The following is a 13,921-nucleotide window of genomic DNA, read 5'->3' as shown; positions in this document are numbered from 1 at the left end:
GTTGATATTCAACACGCTGGTTTTCAACAAGCTGCTCACAAAATTATATAGACTTTGAATGCTATTTTTTCTGTGAATTGGATACACATTTTTTTTCTGTTTGATTGGAACTCTTCAATTAGTCTGCTGGTCAGGTATATTAGTTTTGAGTGTGTGTTTCATTTCATTCTTTTGATTGTATTTCAAGACTTGTCGTGCAATTTTTTTGAAGTGCAGTTATTTTTGAAGAATTCGTGGCTTCAAATCTGACGTAAACATAAAAACACTAGTTTGATTCACTAGTTTAAAGATATCCGTCACTCAGCAAAATCTTGCGTTCAAACCATAGGAACTTGTCTCTTTCGCTTTATAGATACATCCCACATTTGAGACAAATTGAGACAATTGTGCAAGAAACGGTGATTAGACTTTGCTCCTTTCAGTGGCAACTTTCCGCCCATATCCGGTTAAATAATATATATGGTCACACCTATGAAGCTTGCAGCACCTTATCTGATCTCAGATATATATCTGTTTAGCCTAAATTTTATTTTTAGAGGTGTATTAATATTCAGCTGTAATTAAGTTAGTTTCCAAAAGGCAAAAATACGGAGTCGAACATTCGTTTTGTTAAATTTTCCATCAATTTTAGTTATCATCAAGTCCTAGCTCATTATAAATGAAATATCATAAGGAGTACGTAGATTTATTTATTAGTTCACGTTTTTTGCTATTTCGCACATAATGCAGAAATCTAACGTTGGAAAAGTAGTCCCGGTTTTGTTGGGTCTGACTTTAATAATAGCAGAGGGCGTAAACTATTCCCAGATTGGCCCGTTTTTCCCAACAGAAGCATCAGTTTATAAAGGCATATCAACAACTTCAATCGGAATCATAACTGGAACTTTCGACGTAGCAAACTTGATAGCAGCTATTGTACTGACTTCATTTATCACGCCCAAAAACCAAAAAGCTGTTTTTTGTTTTGGAGCTTTATTATCCGCAACATGTAACGGATTGTTTGGAGTTATGGGTTTTAGTAAAGGAGGGCCTTCTTTTATAGCGTTGTGTTCCTTACTTCGGTTTTTAATGGGAACGGGAGCTTCAATGGTTTACTCCACTGCAGTTCCTTTGCTAGTGCCGATTTACCCCCAGTGGTCTGGACGGATTGCGAGTCTATTTGAGACCTGTTTTGGACTGGGAATAATGATTGGTCCCCTAATTGGAAGTTTGTTGTTCTCTGCTGGTGGTTACTTCACACCATTTACCTTTGCAGCTTGTAGCCAAATTTTAATAGTAATCATTTGTATTTTGTTTCTGCCAAATATGGCAGTTACTTATCAACGTCTCGATTCCGACTCTGCAATCAATGACCTTGAAACACCTGCAGGAACTGTTTCCTTATTCCTAGTTAGGATATGACAAGTCTATCATTGTTTAAGCATCCTTATAATGCAATATTTACACTAACATTGCGAGCCAGCGCCCCTACCACACAAAGCAGACCATTTGGTCAAAGTTGCCTCTTACATTCCACAAAATGCATCCTAATTTATGTGGTTAGGCTCTTTACAGTGTGGAATATGGCAACAGAGGAACGATTTTTCTAATTGGTAGGTAATCACTGTCTTCGCCGCCAAATTCCCCAAATTAGCACAATAAGTTATTATGCAACTGGTAGGGAAGCTGGCTCGTAATCAAACATCAAAAGTAAGTCCGCACCATATGGTCCTACAAAGTTACAACAATGATAAACTTATCATTACGCCAATTTTGTGACACTATTGGTGGTAGAATTAGAGAAACTGTTATGTTGCATCCATCTGAAATTGAGGCAATATATAAAAGCAACTTACGAAAAATCTCATTGTAATTTTTATTTTTACCAGGTTGTTCTTAAAATGCCTGGTGCTTGCTGAAAATTGATGTTGAATAAAGGATATGACTAGTCCTATTAAATATCCACTATTAGAAGGCTATACAATCCTTAATCAGTGCTTAAACACGCAATTTTTTGCCATCTTAGTCTCATGAAAAAAACATCTAGTCACGTGGTAATGAAACAATTCCTCAATACAGAATCTCAACACTTAGTTAAAGCAACTGATGAGATGCCGGGGTACACTTTTAAGTTTTTTGCAACCCGACCAAACGTGCTCGTCGTTGGCGTAACGTTGGCCTTACACTCCGCTACATACGGTTTCATAGACGTTGCCCTCGCACCCTATCTTCTGGCAAAATTTGGAGTGGACGGCAACACATCTGGGTACTATTTTTTGGCCTTACTTGGTATTTATGTTACATTTTTACCATTATTGGGTTTGCTAGTTGACCGAGGTCAAGCTGGGAAGATATTTCTTACTGCTTGTCTGGCGGCAGCTTTTGGCTTTGCTGGGTTATCACTACCGGTTATAATTAATTCAATTGAAGCTAAAATCTGGGTAATATTTTGTCTTATGGATCTGGGCGCCGCATGCGCCGGAGGTTACGCAGCAATTTATTTACTTTTTGAGAAACTAGCGTACGATATAGGTTTTCGAGTCGATGGCAATATTAAACTACTAGCTGCTGCTTTATCGAACGCAGGCTTTGCTTCTGGTCGAATAGCGGGCGCGACTGTCATTGGAGGGGTTTTTATGGACCAATTCGGTTTTCATCTGAGTTGTTTTCTACTGAGTGGACTATTTTTTGCACTGTTAGTACCTTGCAGTTATGTTTTATATAGCAAAAATTTGCTGCAAAAGATATTCTTCATGGCTCAAGAGGAAAACACAAAACTGATAGGATGAATAATAAAACAACTCAAATTTTGTTAACTTTGTATTAAAGAGAAAGGTCAGTTATAGCAATCCACATTTTCGGCTGAATTAATTATGGCGCGATAACAAACTTGACCAAATGTTCAACGGGAAAAATTTGGGTAAGAATTTATTGACAGCACGCTTTTTTATTTTTGGCGCAAATAACGCGAACCATTTGAAAATCATAAACAGCATAATCGCAATTAAGTTTCAGATGAAACGCTATGCAATCTAGATAAAAATCGGGAATAATATAATCAGGAAACTATAATCCAGATGAAACCCCGAAACAGGCCTCTTGAACTTTTGGGTCTTTCGCATTAACCCCCCTAGCCCCCCCCCCCGCACCCCCGCTCGGCGCTTAGTGGTCATATAACGTACAATCCCTATCACGGTAACATGCCATAAGGAAGGGTCTGTAGTTTCGAGTTTCGTGGAAGCGGGGGGAGGGGAGGGGAGGGGGGTTGGAAATGACCTGAACTTTTAATTGAAACTGACGGAAAAGAAAAATATATCGAGAACAACATGGAATTCTTTGAAACCAAACTTATCCACACTTAGATATAGAAATATCAGAGAACGATTAAATTGAACCCTCAAGTGGTAGAACGGTACATAAAAGAAAAGGTCCCGCGCGATTCTGTGAGTGGAAATCCGTGACGATCATTGACTTCGATTACAATGAGCTGCGAATGGGTGGACCATTATTGGACGAACTAGTGAAGATGAAGATGAAATTTCTCAACCATTTTTGCAGCATTACTGATTTGATAAAAAAAAACGCTCGGTACAAAAGTTCAGGCCAAAAATTCAATTTCAAAAAATCAAAGATGATGTACATGAAGGTAACTTTTTCCAGGCAAACTGCAAATTTAATACTTTAATGCCTCATTTTTCTCATTTTATTCCATCAAACCCATTCACTCTACAAGTTTGAGGCTCTGTAGCCAAACTAAAAAGCATCAGCTTACTGTTACTGTCGTTTCTCAGATATCATTAGTCCTTAATTTTTGAGTTCTTATTTTTTGGGTTTTGCCAAAAAAAATCTGTCTTTTGTAGAGTACATAGAAAACAATACACATTAACAAAAGCTGAAGAAAAAGTTGAAACTCCACGAGACAGAAGCAACAAACATACATTGGGTTTGGCACGTAGTTTAACAAATATATAGCAGCCTCTTTGAGTTTGTATTTATAATTGATCCAACACTAGTTGTAATAGAAGAAATATAATATAAGTCGTCTTTATTCTCAGGCCAAAATCAAAAATTTCAACATCTTCTGTTGAGACAAGAATGGTTCTTCTGAACCCCACCTCCCCCTCGACGTATATAGCCTCCTGGGGATTCAATAGTTTTGATATTTCCATGGTTTTTTCCTAGACTTTTTGATTTTCTCTAGCTGAATGTGCATATAAAACTTCTTTAGAATTTGCAAATGTGTTAAAATATCATTTATAGCAACATAATAGGTTTTATGGACGTAAATACAAAAACAAATTAAAAAGTTTGTATTAACTTTCATAATAACTTTTCAGAAGTTTTTTTCTCATCTTCGGGTCTGTTGGTGTGTGTATGTGTGCTTGAGCATGTGTGTGTATGTGTGTGGTTGTGTGCGTGTGGGGGGAGGTGGGTGTGTATGTGGGTGTGTGTTTGTTTAAGCGTGTGTGCGTGTTTTTATGCGTGTGCGTTGTGTCTGTTTGAGTGTGGGTGTGGATGTGTGTGTGTGTGTGTGTGTGTGTGGGTGTGCGTGTGTGTGTGCGTGCGTGTGTGTGTGTGTGTGTGTGTGTGTGTGAGGGGTGTGTGTGTGTGTGTGTGTGTGTGTGTGTGTGTGTGTGTGTGGTTGTGTTTCGTGCCCGACTGGCTCCTGACTGAGGGTGGGATGAGAAGTCCCACTGCCTGGCTGGTTCGTCTACTGGGGCGGAGTCTCTGGATTGCGGCTTTGAGGCCCAGCCGGTCGACCCAGTCTGTTGGTGTCCTTTATGTCCATCACAGTTTCTGTTGTCCAACAAATTTCTTGCATTGTTTGCAAAGATGGTGTTGCTTTAAAGACTATGTCACCTCAAAATTTGAACAAACGCAATCTTAAAATTTGGTTGAAGCTGTTTGGGCGTGAAAGGCCCAAGAAAAATTCCTCAGCTGCCGATTATTCGGCTTCCAGGCTCAGAAGATTAATTTTGATACTTTATGAAAATTATTAATGAAAACCTTTAATACTAAACATTTTAAACCATTTTCATGAAATTTAGGTTATGTCTTTCCCTTGTGTTTCAACTGATCAAGTAGATGACAGGATAGGTTGCAGCGGCTTCGATTTGTGTTTTTTGGCTAACAACAAACTAGTGCATGAGATATCAACATTCGCTCACAGAAAACGCATCAAAAAAACTTTTTAGGCACTATGCTTCTCAGTTTCCATTGTGATTGTTGGTCTTCATAATTTTGAAAACCGAAAAACCGATCTTAAATCTTATTAACTCGTTGTAAGTGACCATATATCTCTACTAATTGGACGAATTTCCGTATTTTGTTTTATTTCTGGTAGAACCTAAAAATTTAAATGCAAAGATGCAATGTTTTTAAGATTCTTTGAAACAGCTTGTAAGAAAACTTCTTGCGAGCTTTCTATTCCCAAATTAAACTGGTTTCCATGCTTGTAAAAAGGGCCATGTATCAATATTGAAATCCCGATCAAGAACATTTCAATTTGCTTATTCAGTTCATTGATACTAGTAGTAGCATTTACACCATGGAAGATCGAGAGGGTTTGTCATCCCATGTAAGAGATAGGATTGTCCTGAGGACAACCCAACCTTTTGCATTGGCAAGGACAACCCAACCCTTTACATGCGCTATGACAACCCAACCTTTTGCATGGGATAGGACAACCCAACCTTTTACATGCAGGGACAACATAACTTTTACATGTAACAGCCAAATTATTATCCAAACATTTTACCCCTTCATTGAAGGAGATTTGACAAAGGGATTAAGAGGATTGGGTTACTGTCTAGAAATTACCATTTCTGAAATAGTGCGCAATGACAACAATTGCTACGGTGGATTTGGATAGGATTCATGAGATATACAAGAAAGTAAAAAAAGAGTATTCGCAATGCGGTGAAAGATTTTTGTATTTTTTAGCAACTTGTTTGTATTTGGATCCTGACATCGATTTGGAAATTGCATTGAAATTGAGACCATATGGTGGATTGATTGGGATTGACAATTCTTCGTTAGACGTTTATTTCAAAAATTTTTAAATTTTACGACTACATACAATTCTTCATGAAGCTTGTGGTTTTGTTAATGAGTACAGTGAAAAGGGACCCGGTTATTCATACGTTTTACCCTGTCCAGTCACAAATGAATATGTGGGTCATGTTACTGGTATTGCTTTTTGTTTTTACTTAAAGACTTTCAAAAACCGTTTATTCAATCGATTGGAATGTTGACTGCAAGAGTGGTTGTTCTTGATTTTGAAGGCTTTCGAAGCAAAAAGTCTGATTTTATTGTGAAAGAGCTAGCCATAACTTGCAATAACTACACGGATACAATTTCATTCTCACCTCCGCACTCATTCAATTCTCTTACTATGAGTGAACAAAAATCTTATCAGTGGGTTACAAAATACCTTCATGGTTTGGATTGGAAAAAAAGGAGATTACCCATATTGCTATTTACAATAAATTCTTCAGAGTGTAGTGCTTCGATTTCCTCTATCAGATTTTTATGCGAAGGGTGTAGAGAAAACTGATACGTTGCAAAAATTGCTTCAGAAAAAAGTTACAAACCTTGAGGATTTGATATGCCCCAAAATTGAACATTTGAGTTTCTATTGGGAGACCCCAATTTGTGACTTGCATTCATCAACCTGCCCAAAACGACAGAAAAACAAACATTGTGCGAGGAAAAAGGCCCAATTGTTCTACTACTGGCTGATCCATGAACAACCGTCGATTAGAAAAGACAGCACCGTCTGTACTCCAAGTGAATTTGTCTCCAAAATTGATCGTATACAGTTGCTTAACGGCTGAAAATCAATTGACTGTTACACTAGTCAAGGAGGAAAAAATTGAAAGTCGGGGACAGGGGGACAAACTGTATTGAGGAAACAGCAAGTTGTTTGCACAGGAGCCGAAATAGAATCCTTCAAAAAATATTTTTCACTCTTAGAATATTTTCAACTGTATCATGTCTATGAAAGAGAAAATGCAAAGAAAGAATCTAACCCTTTACTTATGCCCAAGCGGTCAGTTCCAGAGCAAGTGCCTCTGAACGATGACAATCTACGTAAGGAAATTAAGCAGCTTGTAGAACAAGGATGTGTGGATTCAGTTACGTATTACGGGATGGAGTATGGCATGAAAGCAAGCTACGCAGTTGTTTACAAAAAAGAGGGCAAAAACTCTCATTATACAACTTATGAATTTTTTATAGTAGACTAAAAAAATTTATGTTGATTTTTAAATTTAATTATTTTGTTTGAATTCTTTTTTGAAAAAACGTTTTCTCCATGAGTTCAACTGCGGATCAGTTAGATTCGGGAGGTGGCATAACCGATTTGGTTTTTGATGAGAATCAACAGGAAAAGAGATCTTGGAGATTTTGCAATTCAAGAGTACTACGATCAGAAGTTGTTTATTTCACTCAAATTTTCATTATAGTTTTTCTTATTGCAGTATCTCTTATCAAGTTGGTATTTTTTCAATTGGATTGCGAGGAGTCAACATTTTGATTTTCGTTCCTCTCTTGCACAGTGGGCTACGCACGTACAAAGCCAAAGCTAAGAATAAAATTATTTCAACGAGCGATCGACTCCTTATGGCAGTGTCTGGTCCATCTTGCTGTGGAAAAACTGAACTGATTTTCAAAATGTTACTACAAAACACTTTTTCACCTAAATTTCCATCCATTTTTTATTTCTATCAGCATGAACAACCAAAATTTGAGTCCTTAGAGAGAAAATTGAATGTACAGTTTAAAAAATTTACAAGCTTCGAAGTTGTCTCACAGTTAGAAGACTGTCTTGTTGTTTTTGATGATTCATCGTAAAGAAATTTTTAACGATAAAGAGTTTTCAAAACTTGCAACTGCAGGTCGTCACAAAAATTTAAGTGTTATTTACGTTAAGCACAATTTATTCCAACAAAGCAAGTGGTCGAGAACAATCGACTTAAATACAACACATATCATTTAATTCAAATCACCACGTGATGTCCAACAAATTTGTTTTATTGGTCGACAGCTCAACAACACACAATTTCTCAAAAAAAGCTACCAGCTAGCTACCAAACAGCCTTTTGGTCATTTATTAATTGATTTAGACCCAAAGACGTGGGACGTTTTACGATACTGCTCAAACATTGTGCCACCAGGACCATCAATTTTCTACTTACCGTCTGCAAAAGCCGTAATAAGAAATCTAACAAATGAAACAGAGAGAACTATGTATGCTGCGGCAAATGCTTCAGTCAAGCAAAATCAACTTAAAAAAACTGATAAAGACAGCATCTAAAAATTTTATTCGATTTCTCTGCGAGTGTTTTTTCAACGTAGTCCACGGTAATGTTGAAATAAATAAAAAGCTAATCGAAAATCACGAAAAATCATTTCTAAAACACGTTTGAGGGAAAAGAAAAGAATTCTTGGTAGAGAATCAGAACTGTTAAAAACCGTTGGTCTTTCCTGGTATTTCTACTTAATGAAATCATAATGCATACAGAAGAGTTCATTTTAATTCCAAAACGAATGTTTATAACAAAGCAACCCCAGAAGAGCGAAATTATTGAAAACCCACAAAATAAAAACAAAGCTATTCAGTTATCACTTATGCAATGAAAAAAAATAAGGGAAGATATAGGAAAAACGGACAGAGTGATCCAAAAAAATCCAACAAGTTTTGAACGAGATGTAGATAAAGCAGATAGAGTGGTCCAAACAGATCCAACAATTTTTAACGACGAAGAAAAAATGGAGGCTTCTGGTGATGACAGTGAAATGGATCCAATTGTTACAAAAAAGCGTACAGTTGAATCATTTGAGTCAATGATGAAAAACGTTAAATTAAAAGAAGCTCACAAAGTCAAACGTGCAGAAATAGTACCTGATTTTATTCTCCAATCAAACCAAATCCCTCTTGGGGAAGAGAGCAAACTAATTTATATTGACAATAAACCCACGGATGTACAAGTTTCATCTTTTTTGTATGATTTGCAACAACCAACCAAGAAAATTGATCAAGAGGAATATTCAAGAATCTTGCTAGTTCTTCGACTTGAGCCTGATCTCGTCTCAAAAACTTACGCCAAGCAAATATTGGAAAGCTATGAGAGCGAACAAAGTTTTTCCCAACGCAACAAAGTCCGCAAACAGGACGCGGTACTTCAAAACGAACCACAACAGGAAAAAAGAAAACAAACCAATCGACAAAGCAAAAAAAGGTCAATCAGAAAAAGTGGTCTCGTTTCGTCTTCTGAGAGAAGAACTTTAGAACAACTGTACTCGAGAGGTCCTGCATCGTTTGGAAGCTCAAAGCGATTACAAAAACACAGCAAAATGTCATTAGCAAAAGTCAAGTCTTATTTAGATACCAAGCCGTCCTCCACAAAATACAGCTCGCATCGAATGCAATTTCCCAGACTTAAAGTGATTGTGAAATATATCAATGAAATTTGGGCATTGGATTTAGCATATGTTGACAACCTTGCAAATTACAATCGCGATGCTAAGTACCTTTTGAGAGCAGTTGATTGTCTGTCACGGTATCTTAGAGTAGAGCCAATGAAGACAAAATATGCAACAGAAGCAGCTAATGCTTTCAAAAAAATGATCAAACATAAACAACCCGAGAAAGTATGGGTTGATGATGGAACAGAATTTCTCGGAGCTTTCAAAAGACTGTGCAACTCACGAGCAATTCATTTGTATAGCACTTTTATTGAAAAAAAATCTGTTTTTGCCGAACGGAATTTTCGTTCACTGAAAATTATCATTCATAGGTACCTTGAAGAAAAATGGACATATTACTACATTGACAAATTAGACGACTTTGTGAAAACAATGAATTCACGTGTTAACCGGATAACTAAGCTTGCACCAAACAAAATTACAAAAAAAACGTACCACGGCTTGTGTCTTTGAGCGCTGAAACAACTGTTTCCCAAAAACCTCGTTTCTTTGTGGGACATTCTTTGTCAGAATTGTCAAAAAAGACAAAGCTTTCAGAAAGGGCTACGAACAATCGTTTACTGACAAAGTTTTTGAGATAACAGATATTCCGACATTATTTCCGCCATCATTTTCCCTCATTGATGCAAACAGAGAACAAATAGAAGGAAAATTTTATCAATCAGAATTGCAGCTTGTTCGTGTAAAGGAAAATGAGTAGAAATCGTTTCGACGATGAGTTCACTGTGCATGTTATTTCATCCGCTTCTATGCAAATATTTGGGTCAAACACTCTGGCTTCTTTTTGCAATTTTTTCAATGATGAAATTCAACTCTCTGGTGACTGGAGGGTGGCTCTTAGTGAAATAATTTTTCCGACAAAAATTGAGCACGTCGTGAATGGAGATTTAATAGCATACAGTCTTAAGGGATACAAAGACTCGCGAAAAATTTCGTCTGATGCTAGTGTCATTTCTCGGCCTTACAAGGGAGAAAAACTGTCCTTCATGACTGGTAATTTTGACAATGTTAATCAACTTCTGGGTACTATCAAGCGAACAGTTGGATTACCCAATTTTTCGTTTCGAGAAATCAAGAGTACTGGAAAATAAGAAATAAATTTTGGTAAATAAGAAGGAATCACTTTTCCTAGTGAGGAAATACCTAGCATTGTGGGCTTTACTGGAATTCCAGATGGACGCGGTGTACATATTGGTTACAAAATGGATTCAGTTATATCAAATAGATTAACGAAGAGTGATGAGACAAAAGCATACTTTGGAGAATTTCCTGCTGATCTTTGCGCGGGAAAGCACCTAATATTCATTTACACAAACATTTTTGAGTATCAGTATGTGGGTGACGCAAAAACTTCGTTATTGCGTGTCATTGATTCAAAACAACGTCTGAAAAACGGTAGCGTGTGCGAACTTGAACCAACACATCGAATTGTTTTTTTTTTCAAATTTAGACTCTAAAAAACTGTTATCAAATACTATACAATCCATTTCAATTGAGCTTCGCACTGAGACAGGACACTTGGTTGCTTTTTCGAGAACAGGTGAAGTTATTTTCACTTTACAATTCAAGAAGTTTTCTGGCTAGCATGGATTCCTATTATGCCAATCAGGTAACATCATTGCCGCACTTCTCCGGACACTATAGACAAAGGGGAAGTGGATTTGGGGCTTTAGCAGCGGGAATTGGACGCGTTGCTTTACCATTGGCTCGCCGTTTTATTTTACCGGCTGCAAAACGTATCGGGAGAGAGCTTTTAAAACAAGGTGTTCCCGAACTTGTATATGTAGTCTCAAAGAAAAAGTCACCAAAACAAGCCTTGAAAAACACAGTCTCAAACACTATCAAAAAACAAACAGGAGGACGAGCGCGGCAACAACGACTAAGGAAAAAAATTGGAAGCCGTTCAAATAAGTTAACAAAAAAGCGTAAAACCTCATTCATTTAAAAGTCAAGAGCTCCAAAAAGAAGTCGATCTGATTTTTTTGCAAAGGTGAAAGATGATCGCTAATTTATTACCATCTGAGGCAGTTCACAGTTCCCTCGATCTGTTCGAGAAACCATCCCTCTTAGTAACATTTGATGGAAGTTTTTGTCAAAAACTGGGCCCGGTGTATAGCCCCAATGGTCCAATGTTGGAATTTGAAGTTGCTGGCGATAGAAAGAACTTTATTGATTTACAAAAAATATGCCTCGAAGTCAATGTAAAATTGTTCAGTAGTTCGAAGAAAATATAAAATATGACGGTAGAGCTGCTGCAGATGTGATTAAAACTGATGCTCCCTACTTTTGCAATAATGTGCTGCATTCACTGTTCTCTGACTGCATAGTGTCAGCCAACGGACTAAAAATATCGAATGCAAATGGAAATTATGCTCACAAAAGTTTTATTGAGACTGAGTTTTCACACAACAAAGACAAAAAAACACTTGGTTAGCTTGTCAAGGCTACTCGTATGAGGAAAATCCGGGAGCCTTATCAACTACTGAAGTAAATAGAAGAAAAGTTTTAGTCAGACAGTCAAATGAATGCACGTTTTTCGGAAGGGTTGCAGTCAACTTTTTCACATGTGACAGGCATCTAATGAGTGGTGTAACTCTTCGGATTGCCTTTCGAAGATCAATTGATGACTTTGTTATTATGTCAGATGATGCCGCTAAGCATTATAAAATGAATATTGTCGAAGCAAATTTGTATGTGCGCAGGATGACTTTGAACGATGACGTCGTTTCGGCCATTGAAAAAACCTTGCTTTCTAGCCCGGCTTCCTATCCGTACCTTGAAACCCTAACAAAAATATTTCTGGCTTCTACTGGTCTGCACAGTTGGAAACAAGAAGACATATTTGCCAGGGCACCAATCCGAAGACTAGCTTTATGTCTGAACACAAACGAAGCTTTTCTCGGTAACAACAGACAGAATCCATTTCATTTCCGAAAATTTGATTTGGAACAGATCTATATCTATACATATTGACAATGGTCATAGCATAAATTTGACGGACTACCCAAACCATTTTATTATGGTTTTTGACTTGACCAGTACTCAACAAGCTTCTCACGATTTTATTCATCCCGAGCTAACAAATTGCTCAATTTCGATCGAGCTGAAAATTTCGGCTGCCTTGCCCAACAATATTGAAATAATCATTGTTGGCGAAGAAGCTAGCACAATCGTCGTCGATTCTGCGCGCCGGGTTTCAAAAAATCACATTTTAACCAACTAAAGGATGAAGATGACATCAATGACCTAATTCAAAAATGTAGAAAACTGAAATACAATTGAAATTTGTGGTGTATTCGCTGCCAACATCTTTCCCCAAAAACTCCCCAAAAATAGTTTTCCCGTAAATGCTTCGCCCTCGAACAACCCTGGTACACACTGGCTTCTTCTATGTAATCGAAACAATAAAATTATTTTTGCGGACCCCTTGGGACAATCGATTATTGCCTATAGAGACTTATATCGCAGACTCTCTGACACTACTTCACAAATATGTCAATTTCATGAACATCAACCAATTCAGAGTCAAAATTCAGAACTGTGTGGATTTTTTTGTATTTATATTGCGCATGTTATTTTTAGGAAAAGACAAATTGTAAAAATTAATGATGTTCAATTGCTTCGCTTTGCACTTCATATGATGTTTTAATATCTGTTGAATAAAATATTTTTTTTTTCAAAATTCTGTTTTTTCTTCAATTACAAGACGAACAATTAGTAACTCAGAATCAATATCTAATTTTTCATAACCACTGGTATTGTGGTTATCCACATTTTCCAGATGGTATTGTGGATTGTTTTCTGTGCGATTCCTGTAGTTTTTGTGGCCGTCGTTTTTGTCGTCGTCAACATCTTTGCTGTGTTTGAAATTGAAAGACACTTGTCAACCGTTGCCGGGTCAATTTTTTTCCTGTTTTGTTATTGAAGTCAACGGCTAACTTCAGCTTTGTAAATACTTCTCCATTCGTTTCTAGTTTTGAAGAATTTGAAAATAGGTGTTTGAAAGTTGCAAAAGACTTGTTTAGCTTTATACAGCCAATATCAGTTGAACTATCAATCAAAAAATGAAAATGGTTAGTTGCTATTTGGCAAAGCTCAGACTCAAAATGAGGACAAACTGCATAATTATTCAAACTCGTAATGTCTGTTGGCTTTTGATCAACAATTTTGAATCTAAATTGTTTCTGAAATTGTTAGGAATAACTTGGAGAACGTTCATACATTGCTTCCACCATCCTTGCTCTCGAATTTAGGCCTTTTATTTGGTGGCAGTTTTGTTGAACAGTTTTTTGATGATTTTTCTTCTGATTCAAGTCATCTTCTCTGCCGTATTGACCAAACTCCCAAATTCTTGCAGAGTTAACAAAATTCTCTGTTCGAACTCGTATTCTTCTGCTGCTTTTTTAAACAGTTTCAGAAACACATACGTTCCTGTCTTTTCATAAGTTTTCAG

At 37.0% G+C, this 13,921-nt stretch overlaps 1 protein-coding gene across 1 annotated transcript; it reads left to right on the top strand.

The window, feature by feature from the left end:
• The first annotated feature begins 484 nt into the window (after positions 1-484).
• LOC142347921 (MFS-type transporter SLC18B1-like) lies at positions 485-1,401 on the top strand. Its single transcript, XM_075399087.1, has one exon. The coding sequence runs from the start codon at positions 724-726 to the stop codon at positions 1,399-1,401; it is 678 nt and encodes a 225-aa protein (XP_075255202.1). The 5' UTR covers positions 485-723.
• The last annotated feature ends 12,520 nt before the right edge of the window (positions 1,402-13,921 follow it).

The sequence above is a fragment of the Convolutriloba macropyga genome, chromosome 10, assembly GCF_964194025.1.
Source record: "Convolutriloba macropyga chromosome 10, txConMacr16.3, whole genome shotgun sequence".
NCBI classification, from domain to species: domain Eukaryota; kingdom Metazoa; phylum Xenacoelomorpha; order Acoela; family Convolutidae; genus Convolutriloba; species Convolutriloba macropyga.
This window is presented reverse-complemented; position numbering and strand designations above follow the sequence as displayed.